The 14893-nt window shown below is 56.9% G+C and overlaps 1 protein-coding gene across 6 annotated transcripts in view; it reads left to right on the top strand.

Annotated features, from left to right (window-relative positions):
• The window catches only part of TBCD (tubulin folding cofactor D), a 197583-nt gene that overhangs the window by 168747 nt on the left and 13943 nt on the right, over positions 1-14893 (top strand). For all 6 annotated transcript variants that reach the window (XM_019026377.4, XM_019026376.4, XM_063705981.1 and 3 more), the window contains 9 exons: positions 1262-1343; positions 2675-2793; positions 4195-4286; positions 4980-5117; positions 5703-5786; positions 6967-7125; positions 7254-7392; positions 9449-9570; positions 11593-11670. In XM_019026377.4, the coding sequence (XP_018881922.3) occupies positions 1262-1343; positions 2675-2793; positions 4195-4286; positions 4980-5117; positions 5703-5786; positions 6967-7125; positions 7254-7392; positions 9449-9570; positions 11593-11670 (1013 nt within the window). The remainder of the gene's footprint in view (positions 1-1261; positions 1344-2674; positions 2794-4194; positions 4287-4979; positions 5118-5702; positions 5787-6966; positions 7126-7253; positions 7393-9448; positions 9571-11592; positions 11671-14893) is intronic.

Raw genomic sequence — 14893 nt, 5'->3', positions numbered from 1 at the left:
GAAACAAACCATGGTTACCAACGTTGACTAGGTTTTGATATTGAGGATGAAGAGTGGAAGTACATTTAGGTGTCTTGTAATTCTCTGACTTCCTCCATGCTTAGCATTTCTTTTTCCTTAGCATCTTCAATTTCCTTATTTTTTTTTTCTTAAGGAACTTGAACATTCTGTAGGATCCAAGTACCATTCTACTAATTGAATTTGAATGCATCATGATCAGTGCCTCAAAATTTTATTTCAAAAGTCCATGATTAATTCACACTGGCCATGATGCTGGTGCACTTCGCCCCTGGGATTGGCACAGATGGTGACTCGTGGAATGCAGCACCCTGTGGACGACGCACCTCCTCTGCTCATGGCCCCCACCTGCCCCGCCCCCAGTGCCTCTCCAAGGCTGCGCTGTTGGCCTCGGCTCCTGGGCTTTGGGGGAGCAGTGGAAAGAACACGTGGGTTTGGTGTTTGCCACTTGCTGGCTGTGTGGTCATGAAAGGCTCCTCCGTAGGTGGCAGAGGTGGGGGTTCGAGGAGACAGTGGCAGTGAGCCCCGCACGCGGCAGGACTGGTGACTCTCTGCCCGCTCCTGCTCTGTGCAGCAATTGCCGTCCCTCCCACCACGGCTCCTGGTGGCCTTGGGATGGGTTCCTGGGGGTCTCCTGCTGTCCGGCCCCAACTCCTGTTCCCAGTGTGCCCCCAGAGCCCTGTCTCTCTAAATGAGGCTGACGTGGCTTGGCCTGGAGGCCCTGCCCCGTTACTCTGGGTGCATAGTGTATGCCTTTTTCTTCATAACTATTTCTGGGAAAGAAAAATATGCTCCATTTTATTATTGTTCCATATTAGAAGACAGGCAGTGTGGAAGGAATAATCAGGTTATCCATTCAGCTTCTTAGTTGTAGTGGTAGTAAAGTGATGTGTGTATCTGACAGATGATGGTGAGCAGGCATGCTGGAAAGGAGCAGCATGACTTAGGGGTTCTTTTGGTTTGGTTCGAGAGTCATTGCTGTGCCCAGATCTCAGGGTGACCCGCTGTGTCCCTGGTCAGGTCCTTCTCTGACCTCAAGGTGACCTGCTGTGTCCCTGGCCGGGTGCTTCTCTGACCTCAGGGCGACCTGCTTTGTCCCTGGTCAGGGGCTGCTCTGACCTCAGGGTGACCACAGTGTCCCTAGTCAGGTGCTTCTCCGACTTCAGAGTGACCTGCTCTGTCCCTGGCCGGGGGCTTCTCCGAGCAGAGCTGCTGTGCGCTCACCGTGCTGCCTTTGTTTTAGGATGCAGCGGTCTCGGCCCTGGCTGCTCTATGCAGTGAATATTACATGAAGGAGCCGGGGGAGGCAGATCCCGCAATTCAGGGTGAGTGGGGAGCCCTTTCCTTGAAGACTCCAGGGGCTTCCAGCAGGAAGCTGCTGGGGAGTGTCTGGGCACGGAGGAGGCCTCAGTTGTGCAGTGGAGCAGAGCCACCACGATCATGGCTGGAGTGGGACTGTTCGGGTCTCAGGTTCCCAGCCGAGGAGCTGTGGGCAGGTCCTGCAGCTGCCCAGGATGTTGCATCAGCTCTGAACAGGTGGCTCTGCAGGGACGCGTCTCTGTTGATGGCACCCTGGCAGCTGGTCCTGGAGCACAGTGTTACTCTTTGAAGCGCAGAATCACGCTTTCAGTTGTGTTTTCTTACATTACATATATATATATATTTTTTTATTTTTTTATTTTATTTTTTTGAGACAGAGTCTTGCTCCATCGCCCAGGCTGGAGTGGTGTGGCGTGATTCGGCTCACTGCAACCTCTGCCTCCCGAGTTCAAGCAATTCTTGTGCCTCAGCCTCCTGAGTAGCTGGGACTTACAGGTGCCTGCCACCATACCCGGCTAATTTTTGTATTTTTAGTAGAGACGGGGTTTTACTACATTGGCCAGGCTGGAATCGAACTCCTGACCTCAGGTGATCCACCTGCCTCAGCCTCCCAAAGTTCTGGGATTACAGGTGTGAGCCACTGCACTCGGTCAGTGTTTTTAGAATTTTTGTATGCACCATGACATTTTTCTGGTGTGTGTTTCACTCGTTAATACATTTTGCTGTTTTTTCCTTCTTTATGAAAGTAGCATTAGGCTGGCTTTACGCCGTGTCCCGTGCGTAGCTGCTGTGCCGCCTCACTGTACATCCTGCGCCCCCGTGCTGAAGTTCGGGCTTGCTTCTCGCACATCATGTTTGAGGGATCTGCTTCATGAATCGTACTTTTTATTTTTAAAGTGTCACATGCATATGTTGGCCCACAGTGTTCCTTTATGTCGTATGGTAGAACATGCATTATTAATCACATCAAAAGTGTGTGAATCACCACTTAAAATTATTATAAGTATATACAAATCATGCATTAGCTTGGCATGGTGGCACACACCTGTAATCCCAGCTACTTGGGAGGCTGAGTATGGGGTTGAGGCTGCAGCGAGCTAAGCTTGCACCACTGCACTCCAGCCTGGGTGACAGAATGAGACTCTCTCAAAAAAAAAATTCTCTTTTTGATTCCTATTTTGAGGCAGGCCACTTTGGAAATGTGTCTGCTTTGGGAACCTCAGGCGGCCCCTCCTTTGTTCACTGTGGCTTTGCTCCTGTTTGGGACACACGTCGGGTGTGGCTGTACACGATGGGCAGCAGAGAGCCTCTCTTCACACTCGTTGCTTCCTTTCAGAGGAGCTGATCACGCAGTACCTGGCTGAGCTTCGGAACCCCGAGGAGATGACTCGCTGTGGCTTCTCGTTGGCCTTGGGCGCCCTTCCAGGCTTCCTTCTGAAAGGCCGGCTCCAGCAGGTGAGGCTGGCCACGCGCAGTGGACGGGGCCTAGGGCGAGGGTGTGGGAGCCTCGTGTGTTGGGGCATGAGGTAGGCCCAGCCGTTAATAAACCCATCAGTGCTTGTAGCTGGGAGGGGGTTCCTGGAAACCGGCACCTGTGGCCAGGAGGAAGGGGGCAGAGGGCACCCAAGGTCTGTGGCCCCTTAGGGCCCTGGCGAACCCTTTGCTGTCAGAGGACAGACTTGAAAAAGCTGAATTCTGGGAGGGAGGAGAAGGTGTTGTTTGTAGAAGCAGCTGCCGAGAGTGAGGAGAACACAGTTGCCTTTGTGCGTTGTGGAGCTGGGTCCTATTTTGGTTGCGGCCGTGCATCCTGCATCCAGGTGGGGGCAGAGGTGGTTCCATGTCCTCCCACAGGTCAGCCCCACGCTGGCCTCAGTGACCTGCTCTCTCACGCTTTCCTGTGGTGCTGGTCCCACTGAGCAACCTGCCGGGAACTCCTGCTTGTCTCCCCTCCGGCCACCTGGCGTCTGAAGCTGGAATAGGCCCTGGCCACTGTGTTCCCCACGCCCTTCCCTCCCCATGGGATCCAGCCTTGGCACTTCAGGATCTGCAGCTCCAGACAGACTCCTGCCTGTGTGGCGGGTGAGCCTCGCAGCCGCCATGCCATCTAAAACTCGCATGTGGGGGTTTATCCAGTTGAAACACAGATAAATGTGAAACAGGATCACTTGGAGACGTGACAGATGAGGTTGTCGGGACCCAGCAGCTTCCTTTGTCCCATACCCCAGGTCTCAGCCTAGGACAAAAGGGGGGGACCTCAGGTAGGGTGTGGCCAGACCCCCAGTGACACCCTGGGGTGGGGGCTGGCTGTGGAGAGGCTGGAGGTGACCTCTCCCCGGGTGTCCTTCCTGGGTTGTACCGGGGGCCGTGGAGAGGCTGGAGGTGACCTCTCCCCGGGTGTCCTTCCTGGGTTGTACCGGGGGCCGTGGAGAGGCTGGAGGTGACCTCTCCCCGGGTGTCCTTCCTGGGTTGTACCGGGGGCCGTGGAGAGGCTGGAGGTGACCTCTCCCCGGGTGTCCTTCCTGGGTTGTACCGGGGGCCGTGGAGAGGCTGGAGGTGACCTCTCCCCGGGTGTCCTTCCTGGGTTGTACCGGGGGCCGTGGAGAGGCTGGAGGTGACCTCTCCCCGGGTGTCCTTCCTGGGTTGTACCGGGGGCCGTGGAGAGGCTGGAGGTGACCTCTCCCCGGGTGTCCTTCCTGGGTTGTAGCAGCAGCCATGGATGGCCGTGAGGAAGGTGGTGCCAGGAGCTGCCTGTCGCATGGTGTGGGGTCTGTGGCTCCAGGCCGACATTGCCACCTCCCTAAAGAGTGCACTTCGTTATAGCTTATGGTTCTTCTGTGATTCTTTATTGCTTTCCAGGTTCTCACAGGTTTAAGAGCAGTTACCCACACTTCCCCCGAGGACGTAAGTTTTGCTGAGTCCAGGAGAGATGGCTTGAAGGCCATTGCTAGGTGAGTCCCAACAGTTCCTCCCTAAAGTCGTAAGTCTCTGAAAGGCCAGCAGATGAACGCTAAGGGGGATGTTTTTGCTCAGAGGCAGGGTTTATGATTCTTCACTTCCTAGGTTTCCTCTCTTCCAGAGGATCGTCAGTTCCAGCTGCTGGAGGCTCTTTCATTCTCTTGCTGTCATAGTCATAGTGAATGTTAAACTTCTTTAGGAACACTGGGCCCCTTGGAGAATTGGGGAATGTGTCCTGGCCCAAGGTTGGCAAAGAGGAGCTGACCCTGCCAGCCAGTGTTTGGAATGATCTCTGCACTCGTTGACAGACACGCACCTGGGGCCACGCCATATGCCCTCTCCTCCCTGCAGGCACACAAAAGGAGCAGTCCCGCGGGGCCACGCACGCCCCCTTCTCTCCTATGCCAGCATCCGTTCCCTCTAGTCAGGGTGGGAAGTGGGAGGGACCAGCCGCAGGGGGTGTCCCCATCCACCTTCTAACCAGAGAGACGGCAGAGCGTGACCTCGGGGAAGCACGTCCCACGTTCCATACGTGTGGAAGGAGCGCTGTGTTTCTGATCTACCCGAGGGTCCTGGACTGTTCTGAGCATGTCTTCTCAGGATCAGGAACACACACCAGCCCTCTGCGATGTGGAAGATGAGGCTCACCGATGTTTGTTTGTTAGCTCACACATTTTAAATTTCAGGATTTGCCAGACTGTCGGTGTGAAAGCAGGAGCCCCAGACGAAGCTGTGTGCAGAGAGAATGTTTCCCAGATTTACTGTGCGCTGCTGGGCTGCATGGACGACTACACCACGGACAGCAGAGGGGATGTGGGCACCTGGTACGTACGTAGCAGTGGGTGAGCGCTTCTTCTGAGAAGCCCATCTATTCCGTGGAAACTCGGAGGCCCCGGGCTTTTCTGCAGGGAGAAATCTTTGTAGATTTGTGCCGTGTTTTGCGTTTTAAAGGCTCTGGGGAAGATGACCTGTTCTCTGCTCCCGGGTGAGCCTGCGTGGCAGGGCTTTGCAGGTGCTTATCCAGCCCGTCCTCAGGTGTTGGGCCTGTGTTGTCCTCGTTGACAGGGTGTGAGGGAGGACGCGTCTTCAATGAAAGGCTGCCGGCTGCTTACATTGGGTTTTGCCAACATTTCTTGCTGTAGTGGGATTGATAATCCCTGAAACGCCTGTGTGTGTAGGATGCCTCGGGGCCCCGGTGTGTGTGGCTGTGGGTGGCTCCCTGCACACGTCCCTGTAGTGCACAGGGAACCTCTGCAGGCCCCGTGACTTTTCTCCCTGGCAGCGTGCCTGGGCTCTGTGTGGGTTAGTCATGGGTGTCGAATTCACACAGGCTGCCGGCGTGGTTGGCAGAACCAGGGTTGGAACCCCCCTCTCAAGCTGGGTGTCTCTGCCTCTCCTTGTCCCATCAGGGTCCGCAAGGCCGCCATGACCAGTCTGATGGATCTGACACTTCTGCTGGCTCGGAGCCAGCCTGAGCTGATCGAGGCCCATATGTGAGTGTCACAGCTCTTCTGCATCCTAGAGGGCAGCCCCGAGCTTGGGGAGGCTGGCGGGGCGGGCGGTCCTGGTGCTCAGTGGCATTTGCACTGCTGGGCACACACCCTCCTCCCAGAGAGCCTCTCTGGTCCCTGACCCCAGGTTTGTGCAGGCCCCTCCTCCTGCCCCCATAGCCGTGGCGTGAGCTGGGGCCCATCCTCCTCTGCCCAGTGCCCCCAGGACAAGGCTCTGCTCCCCAGCCTGGGCCTCCAACAGTGCTCTGGCCAGTTTGATGACAACCGGCTTCCTGGGGTAGGGCCGGCCAGGAGGTGTGGACTTCTCAGCTTAGGACCCTGAACCTGGGGGTCTGCTCCTGCCAGGACCAGCTGAGCCATCACTCAGTTCCCTGCACCTGAGGCTGCCATTGGGGCCTGCCCTTGCTGTGCGTCTCTGTCAGGGGCACTGGGTTGTGGGTACCCCCAGGCCCTGCCCTTTCTGTCGGTCTCTCTGTTGGGGGCACTGAGTCATGGGGGTCCAGGCCCTGCCCTTGTGGGTCTCTGTCGGGGGCACTGAGTCATGGAGGCCCAGGCCCTGCCCTTGCAGGTCTCTGTCAGGGGCACTCAGTCAGGGGGTCCAGGCCCTGCCCTTGCGGGTCTCTGTCGGGGGCACTGAGTCATGGGGGTCCAGGCCCTTCCCTTGCTGTCAGTCTCTCTGTCAGGGACACTCGGCCGTGGGGATCCCGGGGCCTGATTTCCTTAGTTCTCACCTGTTTCTCTTTCCCCCTCCCCATCTCTTCCCCAGCCCCAGCTTCTCTCTCCCCATCCCCGGCCTCTCTGTCCCCATCACTCTTCTCCACCCGCTCCTGTAATCCTATTTGTTGTCCCTGCTTCAACCCTAAGACCTCATCAGCACGCATGTAACACGTAGCACGTGTAACACGTACATAGCATGTATTTGCTGCGCACCTGTAGGGTTGGGCTCCTGGGATGTGAAGGTAACGGAGTGTGGTTCTTCCGAGCCAGTGTCCTGGTGTCAGCTGCCAACTCAGCCGCCATGTCCCGAGGAGCCCGCTTGTCCTCGTGGTGCTTGGGCTGGAGTCACGGCTCGGACCGCCTTTGCTTGGTTTACCGCCTGCTCTTGGTTTACCGCCCGCCTTCACCGCCCGCCCTTGGTTTACCTCCTGCTCTTGGTTTGCAGCTGTGAGCGCATCATGTGCTGTGTGGCCCAGCAGGCCAGTGAGAAGATTGACCGTTTCCGTGCTCACGCTGCCAGCGTGTTCCTGACGCTCCTGCACTTTGACAGCCCTCCCATCCCCCACGTGCCCCACCGAGGAGAACTGGAAAAGCTGTTTCCCAGGTACTGTCGGGGTGTGGGCCCCCCGTGCTGGCTCCCAGGTACTGTCGGGGTGTGGGCCCCCCGTGCTGGCCCTGCAGCCATGGCGAGATCATCGGCAGCCCGGCCTTGTCTCACTCACTCTCTTGCAGGTCCGACGTGGCCTCCGTGAACTGGAGTGCACCTTCCCAGGCCTTCCCACGCATCACCCAGCTCCTTGGGCTGCCCACCTACCGCTACCACGTCCTGCTGGGGCTAGTCGTGTCCCTGGGCGGCTTGACAGAGTCGACGGTGAGGAGGCGTCAGGCTGGCTGGGGCAGGAGGTGGCTCCAGGAGTGCCTGGTGCTTCCCTGTCTCTTGGGAGCGTGTATGGAGCTGGGCCTTTTCTTCCATTGCTTTCTGTCTCTCTCGGGCATATTTGGTTAGGGGGTCAGGGGCCCAGTGTCTTCCTCATGACCCAGGAGGCTTAGGGCCTGTGGGATGGTTGAGTCTGATGAAGGTGGGACAGGGCCAGCGCCACTCTCTTCCTGCGGCCGCAGCCCTGGAGCTCCCAGCGTCCCCTTGGGGTTCAACCCTCCAGGACCTGTGTCTGATGCCTGCATGTGGGTACCTGGGCTCCATCAGGTTCTAGATCGGCCTCCACCCTCCACTTTCAGGGCTGCAGGCCCAGCTTCCCATGTCTGTGGGGAGGGTCTCCAGAGCCTCAGTCTGTGGCTGAGCTGTGGAACTTGAAGGCCTCTCTGCATCTTGTCACTCATGGCCCCTGCACCTTGGGTCATGACCTGCTTTGGCAACCCTGTGACAGCTGCTGCGTCCTAGAAAACACGTAACAGGACGTGAGGTGCCCTCTGCGCCATGCGGGCGCGTGCGGGGAGACCCGGGCCACAGGACGTGAGGTGCCCTCTGCGCCGTGCGGGCGCGTGCGGGGAGACCCGGGCCACAGGACGTGAGGTGCCCTCTGCGCCGTGCGGGCGCGTGCGGGGAGACCCAGGCCACAGGACGTTAGGTGCCCTCTGCGCCGTGCGGGCGCGTGCGGGGAGACCCGGGCACAGGACATGAGGTGCCCTCTGCGCCATGCGGGCGCGTGCAGGGAGACCCAGGCCACAGGACGTTAGGTGCCCTCTGCGCCGTGCGGGCGCATGCGGGGAGACCCAGGGCACAGGACATGAGGTGCCCTCTGCGCCATGCGGGCGCGTGCAGGGAGACCCAGGCCACAGGACGTTAGGTGCCTTCTGTGCCGTGCGGGCGCATGCGGGGAGACCCAGGCCACAGGACGTTAGGTGCCTTCTGTGCCGTGCGGGCGCGTGTGGGGAGACCCAGGCCACAGGACGTTAGGTGCCTTCTGCGCCGTGCGGGCGCGTGCGGGGAGACCCAGGCCACAGGACGTTAGGTGCTCTCTGCGCTGTGCGGGCGCGTGCGGGGAGACCCGGGCACAGGACATGAGGTGCCCTCTGCGCCGTGCGGGCGCGTGCGGGGAGACCCAGGCACAGGACATGAGGTGCCCTCTGCGCCATGCGGGCGCGTGCAGGGAGACCCAGGCCACAGGACGTTAGGTGCCCTCTGCGCCGTGCGGGCGCGTGCGGGGAGACCTGGGCACAGGACATGAGGTGCTCTCTGCGCCATGCGGGCGCGTGCAGGGAGACCCAGGCCACAGGATGTTAGGTGCCTTCTGTGCCGTGCGGGCGCGTGCGGGGAGACCCAGGCCACAGGACGTTAGGTGCCTTCTGCGCCGTGCGGGCGCGTGCGGGGAGACCCAGGCCACAGGACGTTAGGTGCCTTCTGCGCCGTGCAGGCGCGTGCGGGGAGACCCAGGCCACAGGACGTTAGGTGCTCTCTGCGCCGTGCGGGCGCGTGCGGGGAGACCCGGGCACAGGACATGAGGTGCCCTCTGCGCCGTGCGGGCGCGTGCGGGGAGACCCAGGCACAGGACATGAGGTGCCCTCTGCGCCATGCGGGCGCGTGCAGGGAGACCCGGGCCACATGCGAGCGGGGCCCCGAGACATTCTGCACTCGGGAATTGCGGGGATTATCAAATCCCGCTTCAGTGGGAAACGTGAGCGAAACCCAAGGTGAGTGGCCTCAGCCTTTCGTCACGTGCTCTCCCCCACGTCCTAAGTGAGGGCTCAGGCTGAGCTTCCGCTGCCGAGAGCCTTGTGTCTGCTTTGGGTGTCTGCACTGTGAGTGGCTCCGTGCCGGCGTCTGCACCAGCCGCTTGGGGCCAGAGCTTTGCGTCTCTGCAGCTCGGAGCAGTTCTGCTCTTCAGCAGATGCTTGACCGGCTGTAGCCAAGCCTGAGGGGTGGCAGGCTCGGGGGTCCCACTGCCTTCTGAGGTGTCTCCGTGTTGCAGATCCGGCACTCCACCCAGAGCCTCTTTGAGTACATGAAGGGCATTCAGAGCGACCCGCAGGCCCTGGGCAGCTTCAGCGGGACCCTTCTGCAGATCTTTGAGGACAACCTTCTGAATGAGAGGTGAGTGGTGTCTCTTGGGGCCTCAGAGGTGTGAGTGGTGCTGGTGCCTCTCACCACATTCCCACAGATCTCCGGGGTCTCGCAGGGTCTGTCTGGGGTCTGAAGGGAGAAGCGAGACACACGCTGTACCAGTTGGTGGCTCAGCGAGGAAGATGTGCCTGTAGCATATGGTTCTTCGGGCGGCCCGGCCTCAGCCCCTGCGCCTCCTCTTCCAGCCTCTACATGAGGCAGGGAAATGACCATTGTGTGTACAATGGACGTAAAGGTAGTATGAGTAGAAGGTGGTCCCTGTGTGTAGGAAGGCGTTGTGGGAGCTCCTCCAGCTTGGTGCTCCCGGGGACGCGCTTGGGGATGCGCTTGCGGACGCTCATCAGCCACCCGGCAAGTGAGAGCTCTGCGTTCCTGAGGATGGAATGTCAAGTGAGAAACATCGCTGCTTTCTAGAAGTTTCTGGCTTTACATGGAGGCAGAATATAGACCCTGTGGGCCTTGACCTCAGAATTGGGAACATCCTCTGGAAGGGTTGTTCCCAGCATGTGCGAGGAGGAGGACACGGGCCTGGTGTCCCCTCGGGCGGGGCCTCGGCAGCCTCTCCCATGAGAGCACAGATGCCGCTCTCAGCAAACAGGAACTCGGCCCAGCCATGTTTTCTTTTCTCGTTATGACTATAATCAGCTGCACATAAAGGGGCAGTTCGATCGATTTTGATAGGTGTCCACCCTTAAAATCTTCCCCAGTCACGACGGTGGGCTCCAGCCCAAGGTTTCCTCCCGGCCCTTCGAGTCTGTACCCCCGACCTGCGTCACCATAGCCTCAGCCCATGGTCACTTGAGGTGTCTGGGCCGCGTGCCGGTCGCTCATTCCTCTGTGCCGGTCGCTCATTCCTCCGTGCCGGTCGCTCATTTCTCTGTGCCGACCAGTCGTGTCTGTTGGTGGAGGCACCACAGTGCATCTGTCTGTGGGCATTTTGGTTGTTGCCGCGTCGGGGCTATTGCTGGTAGAGCTGCAGGCAGTCTGTGCGAGCCTTTGGGTAGGTGTGCACAGCTGGGCCTCCCTCTCTGTGGGCTGCGGAGCCCAGCTCTCCTGTGTGTGAGTCGGCCTGTGCTAAAGCTCTCCTGATGCTCCTGTCGCCCAGAGGGGCCTCCCCAGCCTCCTTTTCTGTGGGGTAAATACCGAGGCGCCGCAGGCTGGCTCACACAGAGGCGAATGTCTAGCTTTGGAAAGCTGCTGGAGGGTTTCCAGAACGCCCACGTGTCATGTCTTTCTGCTGATGCTGTCTGAGGTCACTCTCACTGGCGCGTTGCTGTTTTATATTCTCTTTGGAGAAGTGTCTTCATTTTTTTCTGTTCTCCTTCCCTGACTGTTGTGGTCTGATCCTCCCTCGTCACACATGTGACTTGAGGGTGTTTTCTCCCTGCCTGTCCTTTCACGCACCGAGCGGGGGCCTCACACTTTCCTCACGTCCCAGCATCTCCCCTTGTTCTCTGAGGCACAGATTTTTCTGATGTGTCTAAGACAGCTTGCCTAATCCGTGGTCACCGAGATTTTCTGTTTTGTCCTAGAAGTTTTATAGTTTTGGGTTGTGTATTTAGACCTGGGGCACGTCTTGAGTGAGGTTTCTTACATGGTATAGCGTCGGCACAGGCACCTTGACGCCCAGCGGTGCCCACCCCAATTGCTGGGAGGGCTCCCCTCTCCGCTGCATTGCCGTTGCAGCTTTGTAAGAAACTGGGGGTTTACTTTGGACTCTTCTGTGCCTGACGTGTTTGCTTCACTTTGCACCAGGGCCGTGCTGTATCCATCCCTTCCACTTTACCATCATTTTCGAAGTTCAGCGTCAGCCTCCAGCCTTGTTTCTTCCTTCCACAGTTGTTTTGTCTTTTCCTGAAGCTTTGCGTTTCCACGTAAATTATAAAGGGGGCTTGTCGCTTTCCACTGGGATCCTGCTGACTCTCAGCCATTCAGGGAGATGGGCGTCCTTGTTGCTGGTGTCCAGGGTCTCACAGCTCCTTCTCCCCTCAGGGTGTCCGTGCCGCTGCTGAAGACGCTGGACCACGTGCTCACCCACGGCTGCTTCGATATCTTCACCACGGAGGAGGAGTGAGGCTCTGCTTTTCATGACTTCCTTTCCGATTAAGCCTAAGTAGCTCATGTATTAAAGAAAAAGTCATCAGACACAGAGATCAGAATTCCAGGAAATGATCTTCCAGTGCGTTCTGGGTCAGTTATGATGACTGTAAATACCGTCATCACAACTGGCCCTCAAAATAACGCAATAAGAACATATTTACATAATGACATATTATGACTGTAAGTGCAGTCAGCCCCATCTGGGGCTGAGGCGGGGGCCCTGCTGTGCACTCTCCCCCCAGGTATCCCACCGGGCCAGGGGTGGGCATCAGGCTTGTGCTGGGGGCCGCAGGGCCTGAAGGGGCCTCGGCTGTACGGGGATGAGACTCGCAGGGAAGAGGGCAGAGGCCGGTTAACTGGCGAGGACTTGTCCAGGAGATGGGAGCTCCTTGCTTCTGCGCCATGCGGATGCCCCTGGCCGGTCTCAGCTGGGTTGTTGGCTCTGAGTGGTCATCTCGTTGCTGCCATATTTTCTTGCTTCCTTGAATTTCACCGTGTTGGGCCGGTCTTTTTTTTTTTTTTTTTTGAGACAGGGTCTAGCTCTGTTTCCCAGGCTGGAGTGCAGTGGCACAGTCACAGCTCACTGCAGCCTCTACCTCAGCCTCCCAAGTATCTGGGACTACAGGCATGCCCTGTAGTCTAATGTACGGCTAATGTTTGTATTTTTAGTAGAGACAGGATTTCACTATGTTTCCCAGGCTGGTCTTGAACTCCTGGTCCCAAGTGCCTGCCTTGGCCTCCTAAAGTGCTGGGATTACAGGTGTGAGCCACTGCGTCTGGCCTGGATATATTTGTATCTGGGGCATGTTGGGTCATCTGGAGACAGCGTGGTCTGTTTTTGGGGGGCACTGCTTTTTTTTGTTTGTTTTGAGATGGAGTCTTGCTCTGTTGCCCAGGCTGTAGTGCAGTGGCTCGATTTCAGCTCACCACAACCTCCTCCCGGGTTCAAGCAGTTCTCTCGCAGACTTCTGAGTAGCTGAGATTACAGGTGTGCACCATCACACCTGGCTGTTTGTATTGTTAGTAGATACAGGGTTTCACCACATTGGTCAGGCTGGTCTCGAACTCCTGACCTCAAGTGACCTGCCCACCTCGGCCTCCCAAAGTGCTGGGATTACAGGCGTGAGCCACTGAGCCTGGCTTGGGCGCTGCTCTTAAGCTGTCAGGTGGACCCAGAGCTGTGCTGGTCTCCGGAGTTTTCTGCCCCTTTAAGGTCTCTGCTCCCTGGCGCTTCCCTTCCCACCGCTGCTGGGGCAGTGCCGGGGCTTCTGGCCATCTTTTGGGTGGTTCGTCCCCAGCCTTGGACAGCGTCCTCGTACTCAGGCACTGGCTGACCCAGGCCCAGGTTAGTCCTCAAGGGCCCCCAGGAAGCCCCCTCTGGTGCTGAGAACCTGAGCGAACTCTGCAGACTTGGGATTTCCCACTTCTCACCACGGGCTTCCCGCTGGAGTCTGCCGCCTGCTGGACTCGGCCCTGCCTTAACCTTCGGGCGGGAGGCAGATCCGGTCTCTGCTGCTCCATCTTTGCTGGACTCGGCCCTGCCTTAACCTTCGGGCGGGAGGCAGATCTGGTCTCTGCTGCTCCATCTTTGCTGGACTCGGCTCTGCCTTAACCTTCGGGCGGGAGGCAGATCTGGTCTCTGCTGCTCCATCTTTGCTGGACGCTGCCATGTTTTTAAATCTAACAGCACTGAAGGGCTTCCCCTTTTAATTTCTTAATGGGGCATCACTGACTGACCTTCTTACACCTGCTGTTGGAACAGCCTCCATGTTCACAGGTGCACCCAGCTCGGTTGTGGCGTATTATCCTTTAATACAATGCTAAATACTCCATTTAATTTTTTTTTTTTGAGATGGAGTTTTGCTGTCGTTGCCCAGACTGGAGTGAATTGGTGCGATCTCAGCTCACTGCAACCTCTGCCTCCTGGGTTCAAGTGATTCTCTCCTGCCTCAGCCTCCCTAGTAGCTGGGATTACAGGCATGTGCTACCATGCCCAGGTAATTTTGTATTTTTAGTAGAGATGGGGTTTCACCACGTTGGTCAGGCTGGTCTTGAACCCCCGACCTGAGGTGATCTGCCCACTTCTGCCTCCCAAAGTGCTGGGATTATAGGCGTGAACCACCGTACCTAGCCTAAAATATTGACATATATTTTTCTGGCTTAAAAATTTCAAAATAAGCCTGGGCGCCATGGCTCACGCCTGTAATCCCAGCACTTTGGGAGGCCAAGGCGGGTGGATCACTTGAGCTCCGGAGTTTGAGACCAGCCTGGCCAACTTGGTGAAAACCCATCTCTACAAAAAATACAAAAACATATAGCTGGGTGTGGTGGTGCCTGTAGTCCTGAGGTGGGAGGATGGCTTGGGCCTGGGAGGCGAAGGTTGCAGTGAGCTGAGATTGAGCCACTGCACTCCAGCCTGGGCAACATAGCCAGACTCTGTTTCAAAAAAAAAAAAAAATTTTTTTTTTCCAAGATAGGATGGTAGAGAAAATACCTCCTGCCATGTCCTGCTATGAATACAGCTTTGTATTTCTCTCTACAGTTCTGTCAGTTTTGGCTTTTCAGATTTTGAAGCATGTTTGTGGGCTGAATCTTGCCCTTATCACCCATTTCTAGGATGCTTTTTGCTCCACTCATTCTTTGTCTTGCTTCACTTGACTTTGAACTGTATACTTTTTTCCATCGTTTTACTTTCAGTATCTTCATACATGTATGTTTTTGTACGCCTGTCTTAGAACAGTGTATGGTTTTGTAAAAATTCAGCCTGTAGCTTTTACCTGCCTCCTTCATGACCTTTATAATCCCCTTGGTTCTCAGCCTGCCACTCACAGGACTTTTCCCTGTGCTGCGTTCCCAGTGCCCCCTCCCCGCCCCCACATGTGCTTTTTGTTGGATTAGTAGCATTGCTTTTGTCATTCCATTGTTTTCATATATTTGTTTGGGACATTTTACTTTTTTCTGTTCTGTTAACGCTTACCCTAGAAATTAGAAATGACACCACGTATTCTTAGCGAAGTCCAGTTTTCAGCATTTTGTCCTTATTGGACAGTAGCAAGGATATTAGAACGTGTTGGTTCCGCGTGCTTCCGTCTCGAGTTATGTGCTATTATTGTCGGATATTTTGTCTTAGATGTACGTACTTTCCTGTTCATTGTGGTATGTGTAATTTGCGTTACTTTGAATTTTCCACGTT

The sequence above is a fragment of the Gorilla gorilla genome, chromosome 4 (assembly GCF_029281585.2).
Source record: "Gorilla gorilla gorilla isolate KB3781 chromosome 4, NHGRI_mGorGor1-v2.1_pri, whole genome shotgun sequence".
Taxonomy (NCBI): Eukaryota; Metazoa; Chordata; class Mammalia; order Primates; family Hominidae; genus Gorilla; species Gorilla gorilla.
This window is presented reverse-complemented; position numbering and strand designations above follow the sequence as displayed.